Source organism: Bemisia tabaci, chromosome 10, assembly GCF_918797505.1.
Source record: "Bemisia tabaci chromosome 10, PGI_BMITA_v3".
NCBI classification, from domain to species: domain Eukaryota; kingdom Metazoa; phylum Arthropoda; class Insecta; order Hemiptera; family Aleyrodidae; genus Bemisia; species Bemisia tabaci.
In genome coordinates, this window is record NC_092802.1 from 26,605,518 (window position 1) to 26,627,185 (window position 21,668).

The 21,668-nt window shown below is 38.5% G+C and overlaps 1 protein-coding gene across 1 annotated transcript; it reads right to left on the reverse strand.

Moving 5' to 3' along the window:
• LOC109044405 (BBSome complex member BBS7) lies at nucleotides 1–21,613 on the reverse strand. The gene is made up of 15 exons (XM_072305355.1): nucleotides 21,434–21,613; nucleotides 19,936–20,059; nucleotides 17,594–17,708; nucleotides 16,005–16,174; nucleotides 14,932–15,166; nucleotides 14,062–14,266; nucleotides 12,303–12,387; nucleotides 11,733–11,850; nucleotides 7,431–7,548; nucleotides 6,506–6,658; nucleotides 4,833–5,035; nucleotides 4,084–4,248; nucleotides 1,590–1,699; nucleotides 945–1,178; nucleotides 1–157 (listed from the first exon to the last, which is right to left on the reverse strand). Exons 1-15 carry the CDS (start codon nucleotides 21,527–21,529, stop codon nucleotides 27–29), a joined length of 2,262 nt encoding a protein of 753 aa, XP_072161456.1. The 5' UTR covers nucleotides 21,530–21,613; the 3' UTR covers nucleotides 1–26.
• Nucleotides 21,614–21,668: the final 55 nt, after the last annotated feature.

The window sequence follows — 21,668 nt, forward strand, 5'->3', positions numbered from 1 at the left end:
AAAAAATATAATAATTTATTTAATAATTAAACGCAAAACAGATTGAACAAAAATTCTATGTTCATATTTGACGCCAACATATCGTTCAAATTCAAGGCTGCAGAGCTACTCATTCCTCTCAGTTTTACCCAATCTCTGTGAAGACTTTGTAGAATTCCTGTAATGAAACGGAGAATATCGAGATTAGCGGGAAAAATGAATTATTATCCCAAAGACAAAAAGTGAGCCAAGCAGACATCAACCAAAAAAGACAATAGGTATTTTAAAAGTTAGCATTCACATGGTAGAAATATGAATCACTTTCAGACAGTGGCTATGCTTGAAAGTTGGCATAAATATTTTTCCTGCATTTAAATGTATGCAAAACAAATCGATGGTGTACAGGGTGTCTAGTTTTTTTCACATTTTGGGAAATCCTGATGAAATCCTGATTTTTCCTGATTTTTGACCGCTAAATCCTGATTTCATATTTTCTCCAAACCTGATCAAATCCTGACTTTTAGCGGAGAAAAATTAACGGACGGATAGCGGATAATTAATGGAAAATAAGCAGACGGCCTACTTTTCTCAAATCCTGATGAAATCGTGATTAAATCCTGATAGACCTCAAATCCTGATAGAATCGGGAAAATCCTGATGCTAGACACCCTGTGTAAGTCCGCAACCACATATCTCATTTGCGGTGTTTGAAAATCTCCCCTTTCATTTTATTTTTTTAAAGAAGAACAAAGCGGCATCATTCCTTGCAGCTTTTGCAGAATTTTCTTTGTTCAGGAAAGAAAAATCATGGCATTTTTTAGGAATTGCCAATGCGTAGTTTTCCATTTAAAAAATGAAGAATGACAAGAAGTCTGCCTCGTCGCAAACCGAGATACGTGCTTGTGGACTTACACCGTCGATTGTTCTCTTGAAAAAAACGAAAAAGTAGAAATGGAGATACCTACCGGTCAGTTTTGGAAGAAGATCAGGATTCTTGTTGATTTTCTCGGTGATTTCTTTTTGATTATTGACGATGGCTCTATATTTTTTTGTCAAACACTCGGGTGAAAATTCAGGACCTCCAGCCTCCATGTCTTTGAGTGCCCCGAGCAACTCCTTTTGCTTGGTTAAGGAGGCTGTCTCCTCTAGCAGCGGAAAAATCAGTCGCAAGGTTTCCCTCATGCAGTTCTCCATGACCGCTGTAATATTCAAATCATGTTAACCACGCTATTTAACAGTTCTTGAGGTGTTCGTGAGAGAATATTGTACAGTTTTTCAATATGTTTATATAATCACTCAATTTACTTAGGGGGTGCGCCTCTTGAGGGGGTGACCACTTCGCTGTCCATAACCCTTCCAAAGCGCCCCCCCCCCCCCCCAAGGCGTTAGACGTCACGTGATACTCTTATAAAAATTGAATTAGAAAGAGTATAAGTAATACATATATTAAAGCGCAAATAGCTCTGATATTAAAGAGTAAGATTAGGAAATAATAATATCTGAGGTATGGCCTCTCTGGCGGGAAATAATTTTTCGTGATATCAAGATATCGTAGAAACATTTTTATATTATGGATGGGATTACAAGAAGGTAAAGAATCTGTTACTCACAGCATGAAATCTCAAGCTTTATCCTCTTCGCCGTGGCTTCTTTCGTTATAACATCTTTGATAATGGCTATCGTAGAAACATTATTAGATTTGAACTCAGCCTCTCCTCGCCTGGAATAAAATGAAAACGTTATCAAGAGCAGATAAAATTGAAGGCATTCCGGTTTTTTCGATGGTTAGATCAATGTAGATGCAACTTTTTGTTCTCGGTATGTCCCGGTTGCATACATACAAAACTGCAGGCGCTCTGGTATTCTTTAGTAATTAGTATACACTGTGTGGCTGTGACTGTCAGTTCTTAAGAGTTTTCTACGTTATATTTATACGTGCGTGTTTCGTTACGGTATTCACCGGGGAATTTTCAAATTTCGGATGAGACGTATGACACCATATCATGCCAGCGTTGCAAAATGGTACAAATTGCGGAATATAATTGATAGTAATTAGGGGAATTACATACAGGGTGAGCGAAAAGTCCCCGACCCCCCCCTCTAACTTTTGAACGAATTGAGCTAAGGAAATGAAACTTTGGGAATGTTCCTATCTCAAAGGGGACCATCTTTTGAGGGGGTCAAAATTTTGGTCCCCCCTCGGGGGGACAGGGGCCCCCCAACTTTTTTTTTTCAAATAGCAACCCCTATCTTGTGATACCTCATTCGAAAGAGCATAAAAAACTAAGAATTTTGGCGCAAACCGCAGATCAATATCTCAATTTTTGACCGAGTTATGATAGGTCAAAGGTCAAATTTGACCTATTTTCAAAAAATCATAACTCCGGTTCAAATTATCGTAAAGAAAAAAATAAGACGGGAAAATTTACCAAATTGTGTTCGCTTTTACGTAAAAATTGCAGAAATCTTTTCGATTTAATTTTAAGGGGGGGCTCGGACCCCCAAATACGTCAATTCAAAGGCCATTCAATTTTCCTGCGAAATAAGCCAATTTCCTCTGGATTTGCCTCCACATTATCTCAGTAAGGTCAAAATCAGTTCAACATTACGTTGGCAAGTCCCCAAATTTCGGGAAAAGTTAAAAAAACGAAATTTAAACGGTCAAATTTAATCACCTTAAATTTCGTTTTTTTAACTTTTCCCGAAATTTGGGGACTTGCCAACGTAATGTTGAACTGATTTTGACCTTACTGAGATAATGTGGAGGCAAATCCAGAGGAAATTGGCTTATTTCGCAGGAAAATTGAATGGCCTTTGAATTGACGTATTTGGGGGTCCGAGCCCCCCCTTAAAATTAAATCGAAGTGATTTCTGCAATTTTTACGTAAAAGCGAACACAATTTGGTAAATTTTCCCGTTTTATTTTTTTCTTTACGATAATTTGAACCGGAGTTAAGATTTTTTGAAAATAGGTCAAATTTGACCTTTGACCTATCATAACTCGGTCAAAAATTGAGATATTGATCTGCGGTTTGTGCCAAAATTCTTAGTTTTTTATGCTCTTTCGAATGAGGTATCACAAGATAGGGGTTGCTATTTGAAAAAAAAAAGTTGGGGGGCCCCTGTCCCCCCGAGGGGGGACCAAAATTTTGACCCCCTCAAAAGATGGTCCCCTTTGAGATAGGAACATTCCCAAAGTTTCATTTCCTTAGCTCAATTCGTTCAAAAGTTAGAGGGGGGGTCGGGGACTTTTCGCTCACCCTGTATACGCGATGCATGTCCTTGCGGAAATATTTTGGTGAAAAATGTGTGCCATTTGGCAACGCTGCTGTAATGTAACACGGCTCATTTGAACTTCGAGGATTTTATGATCAACTCTCAGCAGGCCCGCCACAAGGGGGGGGGATACTGGGTCCTTGGTACCGGGGCCCGGGTCCTGGAGGGGCCCGTGACGCAGGTGACAAACCACTACGAATTCATGTGTAACCCTTGTCTCGTAGGAAAAGTGAAAAAATTACCCTAAAAATTCCGCAAAAGGTGAATAAAGTTTCAAAAACACGCTAGGGCACTATAAACTTTTTCTTACTTTTTTAGAGATTTCTTCTATTTTCAAGATTTTGAGTATATGTAGAATGATATTTTTAGTAACTGTGTTTCATTTTCTTCCGTTGTCGGATGCTAAGAGGCTCCTGTCTGGGCATCCTCGACTTCAATGGCTCAACTCCCTTGCCATAGACGTACGAAAGGGGAGTCCAGGGGGGCTCCCCAGATGAAAATATCTGCCCCTCAAAAAAAATTTATAGATGTTTTGAATGCAACAATTCGAAAGTATTTGGTGCTGAAAGTAAAAAAAGGCGTAATTGTTCTACAGAAATTGATGGAAAATCTCCATCATAGGAGCTTCAAAACGTCCAAATAGATTTAAAATTTCAAAAATTTCCCGGGGAAGGCCCCCGGACCCCCCTCTGTGCTAGGGGCCCGGGCCAGAAAACTGGTACCAGGGCCCGAGATGGGATGTGGCGGGCCTGACTCTCAGTGCAATGCACCGACACGATTTTGCATGATGCATTTCCATTAAAATTTTAAAAATTTTTTCTATCTTACCTAAATTCACAGAACAACACCGTGCCCACAGAAACTGACTGGAAAACATAGCTAATCTTATCTTCAACCGGCAACTTTTCAGGCACTTCAGGCAAGCATTGACTAATCCAAGAATGAATTTCCAGAAGACTGAACGTCCCTTTTAGGGATAATGCGTGATACTCTCTGAGGAGAAGAAGAAAAGAAGAAGAAATGAGATAAATAAAAAAAAATAAAAACCAGAATAGGCATTTTCTTAAGTATCGCGTTATTTGGACTACATTTCCCAATTAGGAACTATAAATTTAAGCCCGGTTTAAAAACAACGTATGTGCCATTAGTTTCCTATGCCTGAGTGTTTTCCGAAGAGCCAAATTTATGTCAATTGCAAAGCAGTCCATTTGTACTCTACACGGGACTCCAGTTACGATGTTATGCTTCACTGTCTGGAAGCTACCCCTCACCGTATTTTGAAGGGTTCGGGTTTCGTTGCTTTGGGATGTAAAGAATTGACTTTGAAGTGCCTTACCACTATCTGTTTCTACCCTATTTAATTTTTTTGGCTTAATGCTGAAGATTCGACCAGAAAATCACGTCATTATGATAAATGCGACGAATCCGTTATTAAGAAGGCAGTGATAACAGCTAGGTAGAGATTTCTGAGAGGTTCAGTGAGTATTGCCTCCACCAGGTGATTTTAGTTGTAGACTTTTAGGCAGATTTTTTGCTGAAACTCTTTATTGAGATTAAATTACTCATGTATTCGTCACCTGAGGGTCTCGTGGTTATGGATTCTTGCATGGTGAGAGAGAGGCTTGATGTGATACTGCCTGACAGAACAGCACTTCGGATGTACAAGAGGTGTGATGTAGACTCTCATCATACCACTCTGACCCTCCGTTGTTTTAAATCGTAACTCAAGACGTGTCGTGTTAATCTGACACCGATACGTAGCTAAAACACAATTGCCACTCTGGAAACACAATATAGAAAAAAACATGTTACATCTTTTGGAAAAGAGTATTCCATCTTATTTCTTAAGCCTTATGCCTGAAGAAAAAATAAAATTTTTGACATATTTTTCTCAGTTTCAACCCATTATTGCATGAGCTAATGGCCGATTTTGGAGAAAAAATCTACATTGTACGGCACTTATTTTATTATTGAAACAGCCGGGGTCAATTTTTTCAATTTGTTTGGACATTTTGGAGATCGGACTTCTAATTCCTCCCAATAACTATTTGATGCAATGGACAACTGCCATAGAAGATTAAAACCAAAATAACCGTTTGGTAATGTCATGCAACGGTTGCGTACCGTTACGGTACGCAATAAAAGGTCAATGGACATTCCCTCCTCCTGGACTCTGTCCAAACAAGAGAGCGCAAAACTGGTGACAACGTTTGGATACGCAAATAATCCAACTCGAGCAAGTGATGTATACACAAAAAATTGAAGGCGCGTTGACTTCCCTTGCCTTTATGTTATCCCTACGTGCGCACGACTATAACAAGCAACCGTTTTCAAAGCAGCCACGTAAGACATTGATTTAGTGCTAAAAGGCGTGAAAAAAACTAGCGTCACAGTAATGGACTGAGCTAGGGAGGGGGGGAGTTCTGACGGAGTTAACCTTCGGTTCGGAGGAGCGTTTTACAACTTTTCACAGAAGTCAAACATTTTTTACTGAAGGGTGATTAGGCAAGGAAATGTTACCTATTGGGGAGACTTTCAAGCTCACATTTTTCTTAGAGCACTAGTTCGATGTCTCAAGTCAACGCCATCATAATTTTTTCACCAAATACGTATACGATCAAGGGCAAATTTGCGAATTTCGACGATTTTTGGAACTTATTTTACCATAAATGCAAAGTTGCAATTTTCTGTAAACTTGGTAAAGAAGATAATAATAGAGCTTGCAGTGACGCAGTGACGCGGGGACGCAGCGAGGCATTTTACATGGGGAGGGGGGGGAGGATTCACAGGTAAATAATTCATGGAAATCCTGGAAAATGAGGGTTCCTCAGACAAAAATTTACGCGTTGCAGCCTCACCAAAAGGCAACAATCCCTCCCACCCATCTTTGAATCTCTTGAATAGTTCCAAAACGTACCTTTCGCTCCAAACGGACCCTCCAGAAAATGCCCCTATTCCCCCATTCCCGAATGAAGTTGCGCCCGCTTCAAAAATATGAAAGATTCGGGTGAATAAGCGTAAATGGTATCTTAATGGTCCCCCTCCCCCTCAAGAGAAACCTTCTCCCGCCCTCTTAATCGTGAAATCTCTTGCAATAGCACGGTTTGATTTTAACTCCGAGAAAAAATAAGAGGAACCAAATCCAGCCCCAAAAATTTGTCACTTTAGATTAAAGCCAAATTAAGAAAAGGGGAATATAAGGGCAAAGAAATTATTTTTCTTAAATCTGATGAAGAGAGAAAGATTTTACCTCTGCATCGCAAGCGCTATGGCTGACAACTGCTGAGTTCTTGTCGATGTCCATCAATTCAATGGGTAAATCAGCTTGAACCAAAACGTTGTCTATGGTTGTTTCCACTTCAAGAGTAAGCTGGTAGGACGTATCCTCTTTGCAGAAAGTGAGCTAGCGACAGAATTTCAGCATGAGAGCAGAGTTTTTGCCAAAGTCTAAATTAGATCCAGGGTTAGGATTTATGAGATTAGTCATTAATGAAAGAAAGAATTAAGTGACATTTTGGTGATTTTTAGTGAAAAGCGCATTGACAGTGAAACTACCAGACCACGTATAATGTATATCTCGCTTTGCGAAGTTGCAGACTTCCTTTCATACTTTATGTGAAATGAGTGAATGTTGGGTCGTTTCTATTAGAGTACCCTTAATAGGAAGAGTATGGCCACTTCGGTTTCCACCTCTGGTTGGTTCAGCCATCTTAGGCTGAATGAAGCCTTCTAGGACCCAAAAATGGCGGATGCTGTAAGTTAAGGTAATACAAAATGACTCAAAATGTTGTTTCCTTTGCTCACCGCAACGAGAAATTTACCCGAATGCACTATTGCGACATCTACAAAGTTTTACTTCTAATCGTATGCAACTTTCGAGAAAATTTATCGTGGATGTACCTAGTAAAGTTGGCAGCAAGTGCGGTTGGTGATAACCGTCAAAAGTTGGCGATGACCCCCTCCCATCCTCAAAAACCAAAACAAAGCACCGTCATTTTTGGGTCCTAAGCCCCTCCTTGTGGGGCCCAGTGGCCCTACTCTCCCCATTAAGGCACTCTAGTCTCTATATGAGATGTATGGTGCTAAAAAAGAGGAGATATAAAGTCCAATGGCTCAAATTACCACTGGAGGCTGAATAGGTAGAGAGTGTCTAATCCGTTTCTTTTTTAACTTACCTTGTCCCTTATGGACAAAGGAGGGATGGTTGACAGTCCATCTGAATCGGCTTGAGTTAAATTTTGATATTTTTCTCTTTCTTTTGCCACTTTCCCTTCAATTTCATCGATTTCTGCCCTGAGCACAAAAAAGAAAGAGTGGTACTTGGTTGACTTTTACTCAAAAGGTGACACTCCCTTCGCCAAACAAGAGGGAGGACGGTAAGGGTAAGTGCGTCTATTGTCATCTAAGCAGGTTGGTTATAAGCAGTGCACCCATTCCATGTCCGTCAAAATTTCCGGGATTCTTTTTCGATGTTTTCAAAGTTCCAGAAAATGTCAGGAACTTCAAAAGTTCCGGAATTCGGAACTAGTTCCGGAAAATGGGAGCATTGGTTAGAACACTGAAAAAAAATTATCGGCGTTTTTACCAAGGTCCGTTGGTACCTTTACCATCTCACTTTTTTACAAATTATTGGTAATTTTACCAAGACAGACTGGTCAACTTACCTAAAAACTGGTATTTTTGCTGGTTTTTTCAGGTAAGAATACCACTTTATTTGGTAATCAATTCCCGGTAACTTTGCCATTTTATCTCAGTAATTCTACCACAGTCGATAAAAATTTTTGGCGTTTTGACCAAGGTCTAGTAAAATTACCGAGAAAGTTTAATAATTTTACCGAGCTTTCTCGGTAAAATTACCAATTCCATAAATGGTAATTTTACCAAGAAAAAACTGGGATCAAATAGAACCCTGAATTCTTGGTAATTTTACCATTTTCCTAGTAAATACACCGAGATTTTTTTTTCAGTGAAGTCGCTCTCCGGACTAATTTTTTGGGCCAGTTCACCTCTGACCTCCTGTACCTCCACCTCCACCTCTTGACGGAGAAAAACATAAAATCAAATGAACCAAGGGGATACACTATTGCCTTAGCGTCTGTAATTTCGGTTTCAGGACATTCCGTCAACGATTTTTTGTCCGCGCACCTGTCTTGTCCAGTAGTTTACGTCCACGCGTAAAATAAACAGTAGTGACTTCGACATCTTTTCAAATTGTCATTGGTGGATATTTGGTTTTATTTCTATCGTTAAAATTTTCAATATAAGAAACATCTTGTATATACCTTTTTTTTTCTTTCTTTCTATTTTTAAATAAATTATTACTTCATTTTAAAAATATTTACATTTTTAAAACGTGGCAAACATTTGTAAAACCTTTTTCAAGCGATATATTAATCTCAATGAGCCGTAGTTTTGTTGAAAGAAACTATACAAAAATGAATAAAAGAGGGGGAAAAAACCAAGAAGCACACAATCTTTGGTTTTAACCCATTCGTACATCGATATTTTAGAATAGAATACGTCCAATGTTAAGCGTTCGGTTTCGCGCACACCATACCACAGCACAGTAGAAGCACAAAATATAAAGAAAAAAATTAAAGTGCTTCGGTAACCATTAAATTTGACATGGAATCACCTTAATAATTACGAAAAACACAAAAAAATTATTTTACATCAATACATATTTGTTTTCCATCAAGTTAAAGAAGACCAATAGAAGATAAGCCACGCAGAGTGAGCAAACATTTCAAAATCATGAGTTGAAAAACGCTGACTCCGCGAGCTGCCAGTGCGACACTGCGACACGCGCATTGGCGCCTACAAACCTAACATGGATACCTCACGCATTGCGCAATGCGTGAAGTATCCCTGTTAGGTTTGTAGGCGCCAATGCGCGTGTCACGCTGGTCGCCCTCGCCCGTCGCGGCGAGTAACTGTTTCACAACAGAGGTGTTGCACAGTATCGTACATATTGAAGCGGCTCTATCGTATGAAAAATGACAGGCATCCTTTAAAAGTTCGGAGCTTTCCTCGCAAAATAAATCAAGATACTTCAGCACAAAAAGAGAGCAGTAGTCTAAAAACTCACCAAGTCCTAGCATTCGTATTTGATAACGTTTAGCATAATCTTTGGAATTCATTAGAGAAAAAAGTGACTCAATTTAACCAGAAACATTCTTGAGTATGCCGTCAAGAAGATTTTATTTTGAATTAAGAATAAAATAGCTGAATGAAAGCGGGTTCTTGCTTGATGTAAGTGATTTTTATTTTTATGTAAGCAGCTTTTCTTTTAAACAAGCATTATTTTCTTCATTGATTCATAAGAAAATCTTTTCGGCGGTAAATTTGAGAATATGTCTGTTTGAATCAAGTCACTTTTTCCTCCAATGACGTTTAAAAATCACGCTAAACATTATTAAATACTGACACTAGGACTTAGTAAGTGTTTCAATTACCGCTCTCTTTTTGTCGTCGTCACTCGATTTAATTTGCGAGGGAATTTCGTGCTTTTAAAAGATGCCATCAATCATGATACAATGGGGTGCCTTCAATCTCTTATGATATTGTGCAGCACCTCCGTGGGGAAATAGTGTACTCGAAGCGCCACCGAGGTACGCCGGCGCCGTCGCGAAGTTATCGTAGACAGGAAATCCGAGAGCCTTTAGCTGAGGTGAATCAAAAGGTTTATCCGATTCAGGTATAACAAGATGGGACTTTCTTGAAAGATATTTAAGTCCTGTTATACCAAAGAGGTGTAGAGAGTTTTAGTGAATTTTCCCTCATGGAATTGACGCTCCCCCATTCTTACCAAAAATCTCAAGAATATATGTATATTTTTCTCCGTTGGACCAAATAAACAAAAAAAAACTAGCAAATCCTCATTCTCTCAAAAGACATTTTACATTTTCATCCAAAATGTTGTAAGCAATTGTCATTTATATTTATATGTGGACCAATTAACTTTGGGTCTCAATTGATAGGTGGCTCAAAGCTTCCCTGCCGAAAAAACGTGAGGACGTAAACTACTAGAAAAAATAAGTGCGCGGTAGGGATGTCGATACTTATCCGATACTTGCAAAGTATCGATACTTTCGATCGATACTTAACGATACTCGGCATCGATACTCCACGATATCGATACCATGCAGTATCGATGCCAAGACCCCAGTATCGACGGTATCGATACTTAGTCTGATTTGGCCATGAAAAAGGCCTCTTTTTCTTTTTTAAAAAACTCTCTCCCCACTATTTCACCTCCATGATGCACTGTGACAAACGACGGAGTAATCAAGTTTCTCAAGATGATTATACTTCAATGAAAATGTTAAAAGCTCAGTTCGATAACTGTAGTTAAGGGCTCAAAATAGTTGACCAAGGACGCGAACAGGGCTTTTTCGAGAGAGGCGTAAATCTGGCGGAATTTAACGGCCGACAGACATACGCACACTCAGAATCACGGCATAATTTAGAAATAGTATCGATGGTATCGATACCTCATAAGTATCGATACTTCAGCTCGATGCTCGATACCGGTATCGATGCTTAGAGTCGATACCAGTATCGATACCGAGTATCGATACTTCCCTGAGTATCGACATCCCTAGTGCGCGGACAAGAAATCGTTGACGAAATGTCCTATAGGTAACCGTAATTTCAAAACATGCCGTGGCTTGGATCAGAGCTGTAAAAATCGTCGAGACCTACAACATAGGCGGATCTAGAGTCCCTTTATACTGAGAGTCAAGACAATTCGGCTCATGGATGTCACAAACGGGAATAAAGATTACAGAAATTGAACGTTTTTCGTAATCTTTGATCGGCCCATTCTCAAATGCCTTTCTCCGTTCCTCCTCTCATTCCGTTTGTTCCTTGCCGAACCCGTAATTCCCTGGTCCATTTCAGATTATAATCTTTGCAATTGGTGAAAATGTAATCTTTATTCCCGTTTGTGACACTGTGGAGGCCTAAAATACGGGAACCAATCAGAAATGGATTCAAATTGTCTTGACTCTCAGTATAAAGGGACTCTAGGCGGATCTAGACAGTTTGAACGAGGGGGTGGGAGGGGGGGCGGAGGGTTTCCCTCAGAGAATTTCCAAAATTTAATAAGCAGCATCTAATAAGCAGTTTGAGTCAATTTCATCGTGAATATTGAATAATCACCAAATGTAAACATCCTTGCTTCTTCTTCCCTCCGCTCTTTCCCTCCTTCTTTCTCTCTTTCTTTCTTTCTTTCTTCCATTATTCTTCCTCCTTGTTTAAGGGCGGACGGAGAGGCCGAACGCCCCCCCCCCCCCCCCCTATGGATCTGCCTATGACCTACAATTGAGTTTTGTCATGCTTATCTACCGATTCATTTTTTTATTCATTAAAATTCAAAACATTAAAATACATAGTATAAGCATTTGATAGAAAATTCTCTGAGGATGCTGTTGAAATCTAAACATTAACTAAACTACCTACAGGTTGTTATTTACCTTAGACGAGCCACTTTCAATTTTTCCTTCTGTGAAACGCCGATGTGGGAAGAGGAGGTCTCATTTGGACCAACAGTCTGTTTATCGACAACTTCCGTTGTTAGACCAAACAGCCAACCTAATGCAACAAATGGAAAATCTTTGAGGACCAGAGATTTTTTATTTCGTTTTACAAAATTATCTTTGATTGAGCTAACATAAGAATCGTATTAGTTCGATGGTGAAAGTAAAGAGAAATGTATCTTGATTGCAACGGAACAAAATCTCCGCCGTTGTTTTGATTGATTGAAAAGGAAGAACATTCCAATAAGGGGGGCGTTTCTCTTGAGAAATTGGGAGATTGGACCCAGATGTGTAAAATTTCGTTGCATTTGAAAATTGACGATCATTGTCAAAAGGAAAGCTGGCAATACAGGACTTATCGACCCTAACGTAATGCTCATATTTTTGTTATGGTTGATGGATCCTGAAAAAAAAATGTAAAAGATGAAAAGGGAAAGGGGGGATAGAGAGGGAGGGAGGGAAGTGGGAGAGGAGAGAAATAAAAAAGAGAAGAATTTGAAAATTAACCTGTATGAGTTGTAACTAAAATCTCATCAAATCCTGCGTTCCCAACGACTCCACCTTGGACGGACAGGATGCTTTCGTTGCAAACCTAAAACGAAAAAAAAGAAGAATTTTAATGATTACTCCTGTCATTGTTTCTCAGCGGATATTTAGCCGAGCAATGCTTAATTGTGAATCTCTCTACTATCTGGTATATGATTTGAACATAGTAAAAAATGTGAACAGCTTTTGTTCTTCATAATGTGCTTCACAATGCTTTATTTTTGTGTGAGTCTGTGTGTTGTTTTGACGCGAGGGTGGCCAATCCCAAGTAGCCCAGGTTACAATAAATTAAAATTACACAGTTAAATTGCTATGGTGTCAGAACTGTCAGAATGTTGCGCATGTTGTATTTTCACGAATTGAAGGGGCTTCTTTTATGGAACTTCATCGCGATAGAACCGAAATATTATTTCCTGATGATGCGATGCGTTTTCTTTTGTACGCAAAGGTACAAAGCTAAAACGGGCTACTTTTCCGATTGAAGGACGAATATGGCCAATTGTAAAATAACAACTGACTTTGAAAAAACATCGAACTAAGTATCAGACCTCCGCCTTGATTTAAGTCTCCTATATATTTTTTCTATTATTTACTGCTCTCTTTCGGAAGAAATTAGATAGGAAGATAGGAATAGATAGGAATAGATAGGAATTTAAGCATTCTGATACGTATGTCTCTCAATCAGAATTTCACGTATAACACGATTCTTACATCGAAAATTACAGAAATCAACTCCTAATTGAGACTTTAACGTTTTTATTTTACATTGTTTACGGGAATTTTGAATTACGCAGTCATAAGGAACGCAATACTCTATGTGAGTAAAATCGCACTTTATTCCAACGGTTATGGCAGGCATCTCAACCGAAAATTGTTCCTTCCTAACCCTTTATTACTCCAAATTTAAACAATTTGCTATAGCTGAGCCAAAGCGTCAAGATTGAGGTTGCCATATTTTTGTATCTCAGAGACTGCCACGGTGACGTTTAGTGTGCGATTTGACTCACGTAGATCATTGCGTTTTCAAGAGCGGGAGGTTTGAATTCGCGCTTCGAGAAACATAAAAAATATCTTGGTTAGGAGTTACTTCCAGTAATTTTCGATGCGCGAATTGTGTTTAACGTAAAATTTTGGTCAAGAAACATGGATCAGATGGCTTAACTTCGTGCCTTGTTCAGTGGTATCTTGTCAAGGTGAATCTAGAAATGACAATCGACATGCATACAATTGAAAAGAACCCAAGTAGCATTGCCATCTACTTTCTAGGTGGCGCTCATCAAGGAAATGTCTACTTTCTAGATAGAACAATTTTCTTGAAAGAGAATAGGTATAAAGTAGATCTAGAAAATAGACACAAGAAAATAGAAAGAAAACACATTTTTTCCTTGCATTTTTTTTAAAAGAAAACATTAAGAAATTGGCTGGAAAATAATTCTACTTTCAATAAATGTTCTATCTTTTTTTCCAAATGGGAAGTTAACAGAAAGTAGACCTATGAAATAGATCTATCTTCTTTGGTCAGACTTTTGACTCGCAATGTTTTTTCTTTCTATTTTCTGGATAACTCTCATTTTCTTTGTTTTTTCTAGAAATTTTCTTAATATTTTTTTTCTAGAAAAAAATTCTATTTTGCTACTTGGGAATTCTCAGAGCGAAAGCCTTCGTCAATGAAAAACCCAAAAATTATTGTAAGGCCTTGCTTTGAATAAAATGAACTTACATAAGAAAATTTCTCCACCGGAAAGGGAGCCAAGTTGATCAGATCGTCCTGCTCTGGAATGCTATAAACCTCAATGGAGCCATCCTGACGGCCGACGATTAAGTCTGGAGTTTCCTCGTTTGTGATGTTGTAAAAATGAATGCATGATACTTCCCCTCGTTCTTTCTCATTTTGGAGGATCCACTTGGTTACCAGAGGTCCGCCGCTAAAAAAGGGACAATTTCGGGAAGTGAGCGACAAATCGATGATGAAACTAGGAAGCACATATCTGGATTTGTAAATTTTCAAAAGAGAAAAATTATTAATGGAGATATTGCATGTGAGGAATGTGCGATTTGACTATAGATTCTTAAGTAAAAGTTCGCGAGAAACTTGGTGCGATGTTTCACGATGGTGAAACACGATGGCAGCATTTCCCATTTGAGAGGCTTGAAGGACAAAGCGCATAAGTGCAGTTTTTGAAAAAGAAAAAAAAACTGAGAAATTAATGATTTCAAGCAAAACTAGTCTTTATGCATATTTTGTGAAAAATTTGCTCCCAAATTCCAATTTTTAAGCATTAAATTTGTCAGTTTGAACTTTCTTTCGAAATAGCAGAAACTGCGCTTATATGCCTTGTCCTCTAAGCCGCTCGCTTGAACTCGCATCTTTCAACGCGTTCACTATTTTGTCACTATATTAATAATTATAAGTACTTGTCTGTTTGAAATATTTTTATTCGCAGCTCACCCGGTAGTTTCAATATTTAAACATTCCCACCCCAACACTGACTTATTTGGTAAATATAGCCCTTTAAAATAATTCCGAACAAGGTTGAAAACAGGCATATCATTTTCATCGCAGAGGAAGACTTCATAGGTCAAAACTCACAGCGGAACTTGATAAAGGGCAATTTGGCCATCCTGAAATCCGACGGTGATCAGATTTTTTGTCGGGCCACCGTCATTGTTGAAAAGATGAAACACTGTTGGCGGACTTGGTAGAGAATATTTACATGAAAGCGCCGACTTATCTAGAACCAACAGCTCTGAAGCTTTGCTCCCGATCAGGACTGAAAGAGGACTGCCCTGTAATTCAAAGAGATTTAGACAAATATTATGGAATACTCATTTGTAACGTGATCGAATTGACAAACCCCAGTAGTGATTAACTTAAAAGAAACTCTTCAAAAACCTGTTAAAATGATATTTTCAGGAAATCCTTTTCGGCTAAGAAGTTTTTTAAAATAAAATTTAACTCTTTGTGAAATTTAGGTAAAAAAGTCTTTAAAAAATGACAGCTTTCTTATTAAAGTGCTCTGAATATTAGGCACGTAGCCAGAGGGGAGGGGGGGGCTTAGGCAGCTAAAGCCTCCTCCGAAAGCAAAAAAAGGAGGGAAAAATTAAGAAATGGAGAGACAGAAAATACAAAAAGGCGAGAGAAGGGAAGACAGAAATTTCCAAAAAGGCGAGAAACGAGAAAGTTTGAACTTTCAAAATGCGTCGAAATAAATTTAAAATTTCAGAAATTATCTAGATGTGTTGAATACAACAATTTGAAGGTATCGTAGGCTAATTGTAAAGAAAGATACGTAATTTTTCCAGAGAATTTGATGGAAGATCTGCGTCACGGAAGCCTCAGAATGCGTCCAAATAGAATTAAATTTTCAAAAATTTGCTCGGGGAGGCCCCATGAACTCCCCTTTTAGCTGGGGAGGGGGGGAAGAACCTTGCTCACCCGACCAAGCCCCCCTCGAAACAAAATCCTGACTACGTGCCTGCTGAACATTTACTCGAGCATTTTAAGTGTCGAAAAACCATAACTAATATTTTAAAGATTTTTCAACATATTTTCACTTTAATTTTACCTCTTGGAAATTTTGCGTTGAAAAATGCCCACAAAATATTTGAGTTATTTTTTTTAAAATATTCTAGTTCTTTGAAAGTTGTTCTGATAATCGTTGCTTGTAGAAACTGTAGTTCTAATTGAACTGCCCACACTTGCCTTTCTACCGTACAAGCCAATTATGTCCATTATGCCATCAGAACACATGAATTCAGCTACCTCTTTGCAATCATTATAGTGATTTAGCACATGATCGCCCGAAACGAGCAGGTCACTCCCAGAGATAAACCTGAAAATGATCACCCAGATAAAAACATTATTCGATTTTGTGAGGGATAGTCTATAAATCTTCTCAGTAAAGACATTTTTTTTCTGGGAGAAAGGTTGGTACTGAAAGTCCTCACCCCCGAAAGAGCGCATCTTTCGACGTCGCTCCTTTGACGTAAGGGCGTAAAGTCTCCGTCACACTAGCAAAGCTAGCCATCAAAATATCAAGGTCAGGTGTTGTGATTGGCTTGTTCGATGACTTGGACCAATCACAGCAATTGACCTTCACATTTTGATGAAGTATTTTAATAGTGTAACACAGGATTATCTCTATTGCCGCATGAGCCCCGGAGAGCATAAAGTTATACGGAGAACAGGGTTCAAGTGGAAATTTAGATACGCCCTTATTATCCAGAGAAGCGATGAAGTATGACCAAATGTCAATCTACACTCGCCCCCCCCCCCTTTTTTAAACAGAATTAAGGTTTAGCCCACGCGTAGTATCGCTAGAGTAAAGTTATTTCAAAGCTTTTTATGTCCAGTACTTTGTATGAGAGATGCATATTATATTTTTGTCAGGCGGGCTATATGGTTAACGTTCCAGGGATGCAAAATCTTCATGATCCTTTAATCTTAGAATTGCAGGCTTGCGGCACACTCTGGTTGGATATGGTGCGCACCGCGGACGGTCCGAAGCTGAGGAATGACGATTTTTTAAAGATTAAAGCCACTATAGTACGCGCACTAGCGCCTGAAAGACCGTATAGATACTTCACGCATTGCGCGTGCGAACCGCGCTGTTTGCGCAATGCGTGAAGTATCCTCCGAGGTGTGCGCGCAATGCGAGAAGTATTCCCTCTGGCTTGTAGGCGCTAATATGCATTTTGCGCTGACCGCACTGTTTGCGCCATTATTCAAACTCGCGGAGTCAGCGTCTTTCAACTTATTAAGTACTACTATGAAGTTTTTGGACTAACTGTATAGATTACTGTCATTTGAAATGATAAAAAAAATAAATAAATAATGTATTGAATCAAACGAATTCGACCCCTTCTCTTTATTTCCAGAATAATTGATAGTCTTACATATGAACGTATTTATGCCAAAAAGAACTATGTCTCACGCAAATCCTATACGCACATAGTTCCTTTTAACATTAATACGTCAACATAGAAGCATTAAAAGTGCTTTGTCTTTAAGAAATCATGTAAGCGCGCTTAATTAATTTATTTTTAAAATAACTGCGATACAGCGTTTAATTCAGGAATAATATCTGCGAGCGCTTCATTTTTTTACGGAGGAGGGAGAGGGGCTGCGACAATAATAGTGCGCACACTAATGAGAGTACTTAGAATCGCAGGACCCGACGTACACAAAAAGAGATGCGCCCTTTATGTGCGCTCTATGTTCTCCTCCTATAAAAATGAAAATTTCAACATACATGTGTTTGATATCCTCAGTTCGGTTCGTGTCGAAGTTCAGAAACAGCTTTCCCTTTTTGGAGTATCCTCGCACTTCATTCTTGGCCGCAACAAAAATTTTGTCTTGAATGGAACCTTGGGTACATACAAAAATAATCGAGTAAATCGTTGGGGGAGATCTGTTCAATTGTAACACATACATCCACAAGGGTTTGATCAGCTTTTAGCTGCCCTTTAAACAGGTATTCATAAATGTATTAAAAAAATTTTGGTTTTTTAATTATCTTGACATTCGCAACAACGGCACAGGGTGATCCAAGGTTAAACGGCCAGACTGCAGGGGCCGAAACACACCCAAACCGGGCAGACCCCCTCTTTAAATTGAGATTTAGATTTTTTTTTTTTTTTAGATTATTTATGCATGCATTTTGGGCATAACAGCACAAGGGGGTACTTTTCATGAGATTTGTTTCACAACCGTTGCAAAAATTCAGGAGGAACGATTTACTTCTCAAAATTTTTGGAGGGGGGGCGGGGGCCGTAACGTCGACTGGAGGCACTTTTGGAGAGAAAAAAACTTTACACAACAAAAAAGTCTTATTTTGACCCATACAACACGCTCCTACGGTCTGGCCGTTTAACCCTAGATCGCCCTGTACATTTAATATTTCATGCACTTTTAGAGTGAAATTCCATCCAAATATCCCCTCTTCAGCCCACTTTCTAATTTGATTACTGAATTGGATAAATCCATCCATTTAACAATTCACAGATGCTAATTATAACACCGCTCAATCAGCTGACACCTCAAGCCAAGTCCCCAGTGATGCCCATATACAACACCACGATATGAAAAGAAGGAGTGAAATATTAAACAAAGAACGCAGTTTTCCTAAATTGTCACAAGAAAGCAATATGAGCCACTGAGTCGAAATAGTTCGATGGTGAAAGTGCGAAACCACTTATCTCCATATCAAAACCACCGCTCATACTTTATTTTTTCCAAAAGAAACAAGTCAACTACATAACTTGAATTTTCTACGGAATTATCTGCGAATAGAGAAGAAATAAAAAAGAAAGTTTCAAGAAATGAAGTTTACCGGTTTTCCAATGAAAAAATTAAGTATGACGGGAAGTCTGCAACACTATACGAACGGAAACAAGCGGTTCCAAACTATGTCCATCGAATTGTATCACATAATTCAATGGCACAGCGCAACATGATCGTTACTAGCAAGTAGTAGATCGTATTCGATACATCAAACGGGTGAGATTGTATCGATATCGATTGGTTCAAAACATAAACATAGCCTCAAAAGTAAATTCAGAAATCTGAGAGAACGGGTCTTTTGTAACAGATTTTTTTATTCTTTTGAGTACCAAATGCCAATGCAAAGTGAAATTGTCAGGAAATTTCTCATTTTCAGCTTCTCCAACTTAAGTCCTTACAGTTTGGTTTGAGGTTATGTTCTATTGTTTTGAACCAAACGATACATCGGACCGTTATCGAATACGGTCTATAAAAATGAGTTATCCTTCAACTCAGTGGTTATGCAACTTTAGTCACCCGAGAGTTAAAATAGTTGCATCACCCAGGAGTTGACATAGTTTGGTAAGTTAGCGCTCATTTTATGTAGGTACTATTGATGATTGAATACGCCAACATTTGTGAATTAAACAGAAAAATATCAAGACGTATGTAAAACTAAGGCAGTTTTAGTCAATTCGAATCCAACTCGCCAACAACACCATCATCACTGCAATGTTACTTACCATAGCGGCGAAAAAAACCAAAACTGCAAAAAACGCGTACCTCATTTGGACTAAATTTTGCAATTTGGAACTATAAATTCTGGTCCGGTTTAAAAACAACGTATGTGTCATTAGTTTCCCTATGCACATAAGTGTTTTTTCAGATGAGCCGGAATTTATAGTTCCAAATTGCAAATAAAATGCACTCCACTTGTGATACTTCAAAGTCCCCACTCTCATACCATTTGGACTGCATTTTGCAATTAGGACCTATAAATTACGGCTCGGTTTAAAAACAACGTATGTGCCATTAGTTTCCCTATGCACATAAGTGTTTTTCAGATGAGCCAGAATTTATAGTTCCAAATTGCAAAATTCAAAGTCCCCATTCTCATACCATTTGGACCTATAAATTACGGCCCGGTTTAAAAACAACGTATGTGCAATTAGTTTTCCTATGCACATAAGTGTTTTTTCAGATGAGCCAGAATTTATAGGTCCAAATTGCAAAATGCAGTCCATTTCATCATAGGAAAATGAATTAACGATATTACCCGATATTTTCACAGCTAATTTTTTACAGAGAAAAACCAAATCAGGTATTCTTTACCGAGAGCGCCGCCGAGAGCAATTCGAGAGATAGGAGGTCCTGGTAGGGTTTTAAATACTTGCTGGATCTCGCCTTTCTTGAAATAAAATTCTTGAACAGTGCCATTCTGATCTCCGATTACAACCTGGCAAAAAATAAGGAGAAGCAGTTTTATTCATTCCTCAGAAGCGCTTTATTTGTGGCAGAGCTAGATAAAATGTGTTGAAAAGTGGAGACTCTGATTGTCCTGTGCAGCGACGAAACCGGTTGGGAAAAATAAAATCAATTCTCATGAGAATCGATTTTTTCGTTGCACAGTGCAACGAAAATATTGACATTAAATTGCAATTTGATTTCAATACAATTGTAATTTTTTTACCATTAAATTGCAATATTTTTACATCATTTGGTCGATTTATGTCAATTTTAAACAAACAACAAAATGAGATCCATGTGTCAGAGAGATATGCAATATGCAATGCAATGAAAAATTGCAACTTATTTCAATTTTATCGCAATAGGTTTCAATAAACGGGGCCCCTTCAAATAGGAGGTAGGCACAATACACAACACTGGGTGGAATTGCAATACTGTTACAACGTTATTGCTACTCATTGCAATCTGTACCATACATGGGCAGCTGTTGATGCTCCAGCATTGCTGGAGCACTTTCTAATTCTCTCCCAAATATTTGCTTAAAGTTTAAAGTCATAACCTGCATGATTAATAGTGCCATAAGCGTAGATTAAGTAGTTTTTAGGGCTGACAGTGCTGATAGCCTGGCTCGAATTTCCCAATTTTTTGTCTTCTTTGGATTGCTGACACAAAGTCAATTTTGGAGGTTTTCGTGACAAATTATGCAGAATTCTTCGTTTAGCAGATAAAAGTAGGTACGTAACTTTATTCCAAAGGATGCAAAATTATCTAAAGCAAATTCAAGGTTTGCAAGAATATGAATTGAGGACAATGCACATAAGTGCAGTATTTGCCCATTTCGAGAAAAGCGTGTTTGAAGTTTCGAAATTACATGGACCTTTATGGCAGAAAGAGAGTTTACCTAAACTGACTTTTTGAGACTTGCAAATCGGAATTAAGGAGCGAATTTTTCACAGAATATGCATTAAGACTAGTTTTACTTGAAATAATTACTACCTCAATTATTTAAAAAACCGACCGCACTTATGTGCTTTGTCCTCCAAGCCTCTTAATAGTGCTTTCGCTAATTTTTCTCTCTAAGTAATCAAAGGGAATAAAATCAGTGACATTTTCAGTTGAAAATGCCCAACAATTTTTCGGTAAAAATACTATTTGCGACCGAAAATTTTGCAACTTCGAAGTGTAGTTACATTCTTTCGTATGGTAAACGAAGAATTAACCCCTTTAAACCGTTATTTAGTCATCTCACCGCCACCTCCCCCATCCCATCTTACCGTAAGGCACATATCGCCTGATTCCGTTACAGATAATGCGTACGAAGCAGGTTTAAGTGAAAAAATAATTTCCGTCCCTCTGAACTTACTTTCTGAGCACTTTTTGGTGTCGCGGTCGGCAACAGTTTCATACAATGAGAGTCCGTTAATCCAACTAAAGTATAGTCGACACGTACTAAATTCATCAGATTTCACTGTCTCTCACACTGCACAAAATAAATTCTCAAACCGCCGAACTGAAATGACACAATTCAATTGTCAAGACACCTCTGCAACTATGCTAACACGTGATGAACAGCTCAACACACCGATGTGTTTATTTAC

What these genes read in the sequence shown, in the direction of transcription:
- LOC109044405 (XM_072305355.1), bottom strand. Translation starts at nt 21,529, where the DNA reads ATGAATTTAGTACGTGTCGACTATACTTTAGTTGGATTAACGGACTCT. An exon ending in TGCTCTCGGCGGCGCTCTCG is followed by an intron (nt 17,709 to 19,935) that starts GTAAAGAATACC and finishes TATGTACCCAAG; the next exon opens with GTTCCATTCAAGACAAAATT. An exon ending in TAGAACTACAGTTTCTACAA is followed by an intron (nt 15,167 to 16,004) that starts GCAACGATTATC and finishes GTTACAAATGAG; the next exon opens with TATTCCATAATATTTGTCTA.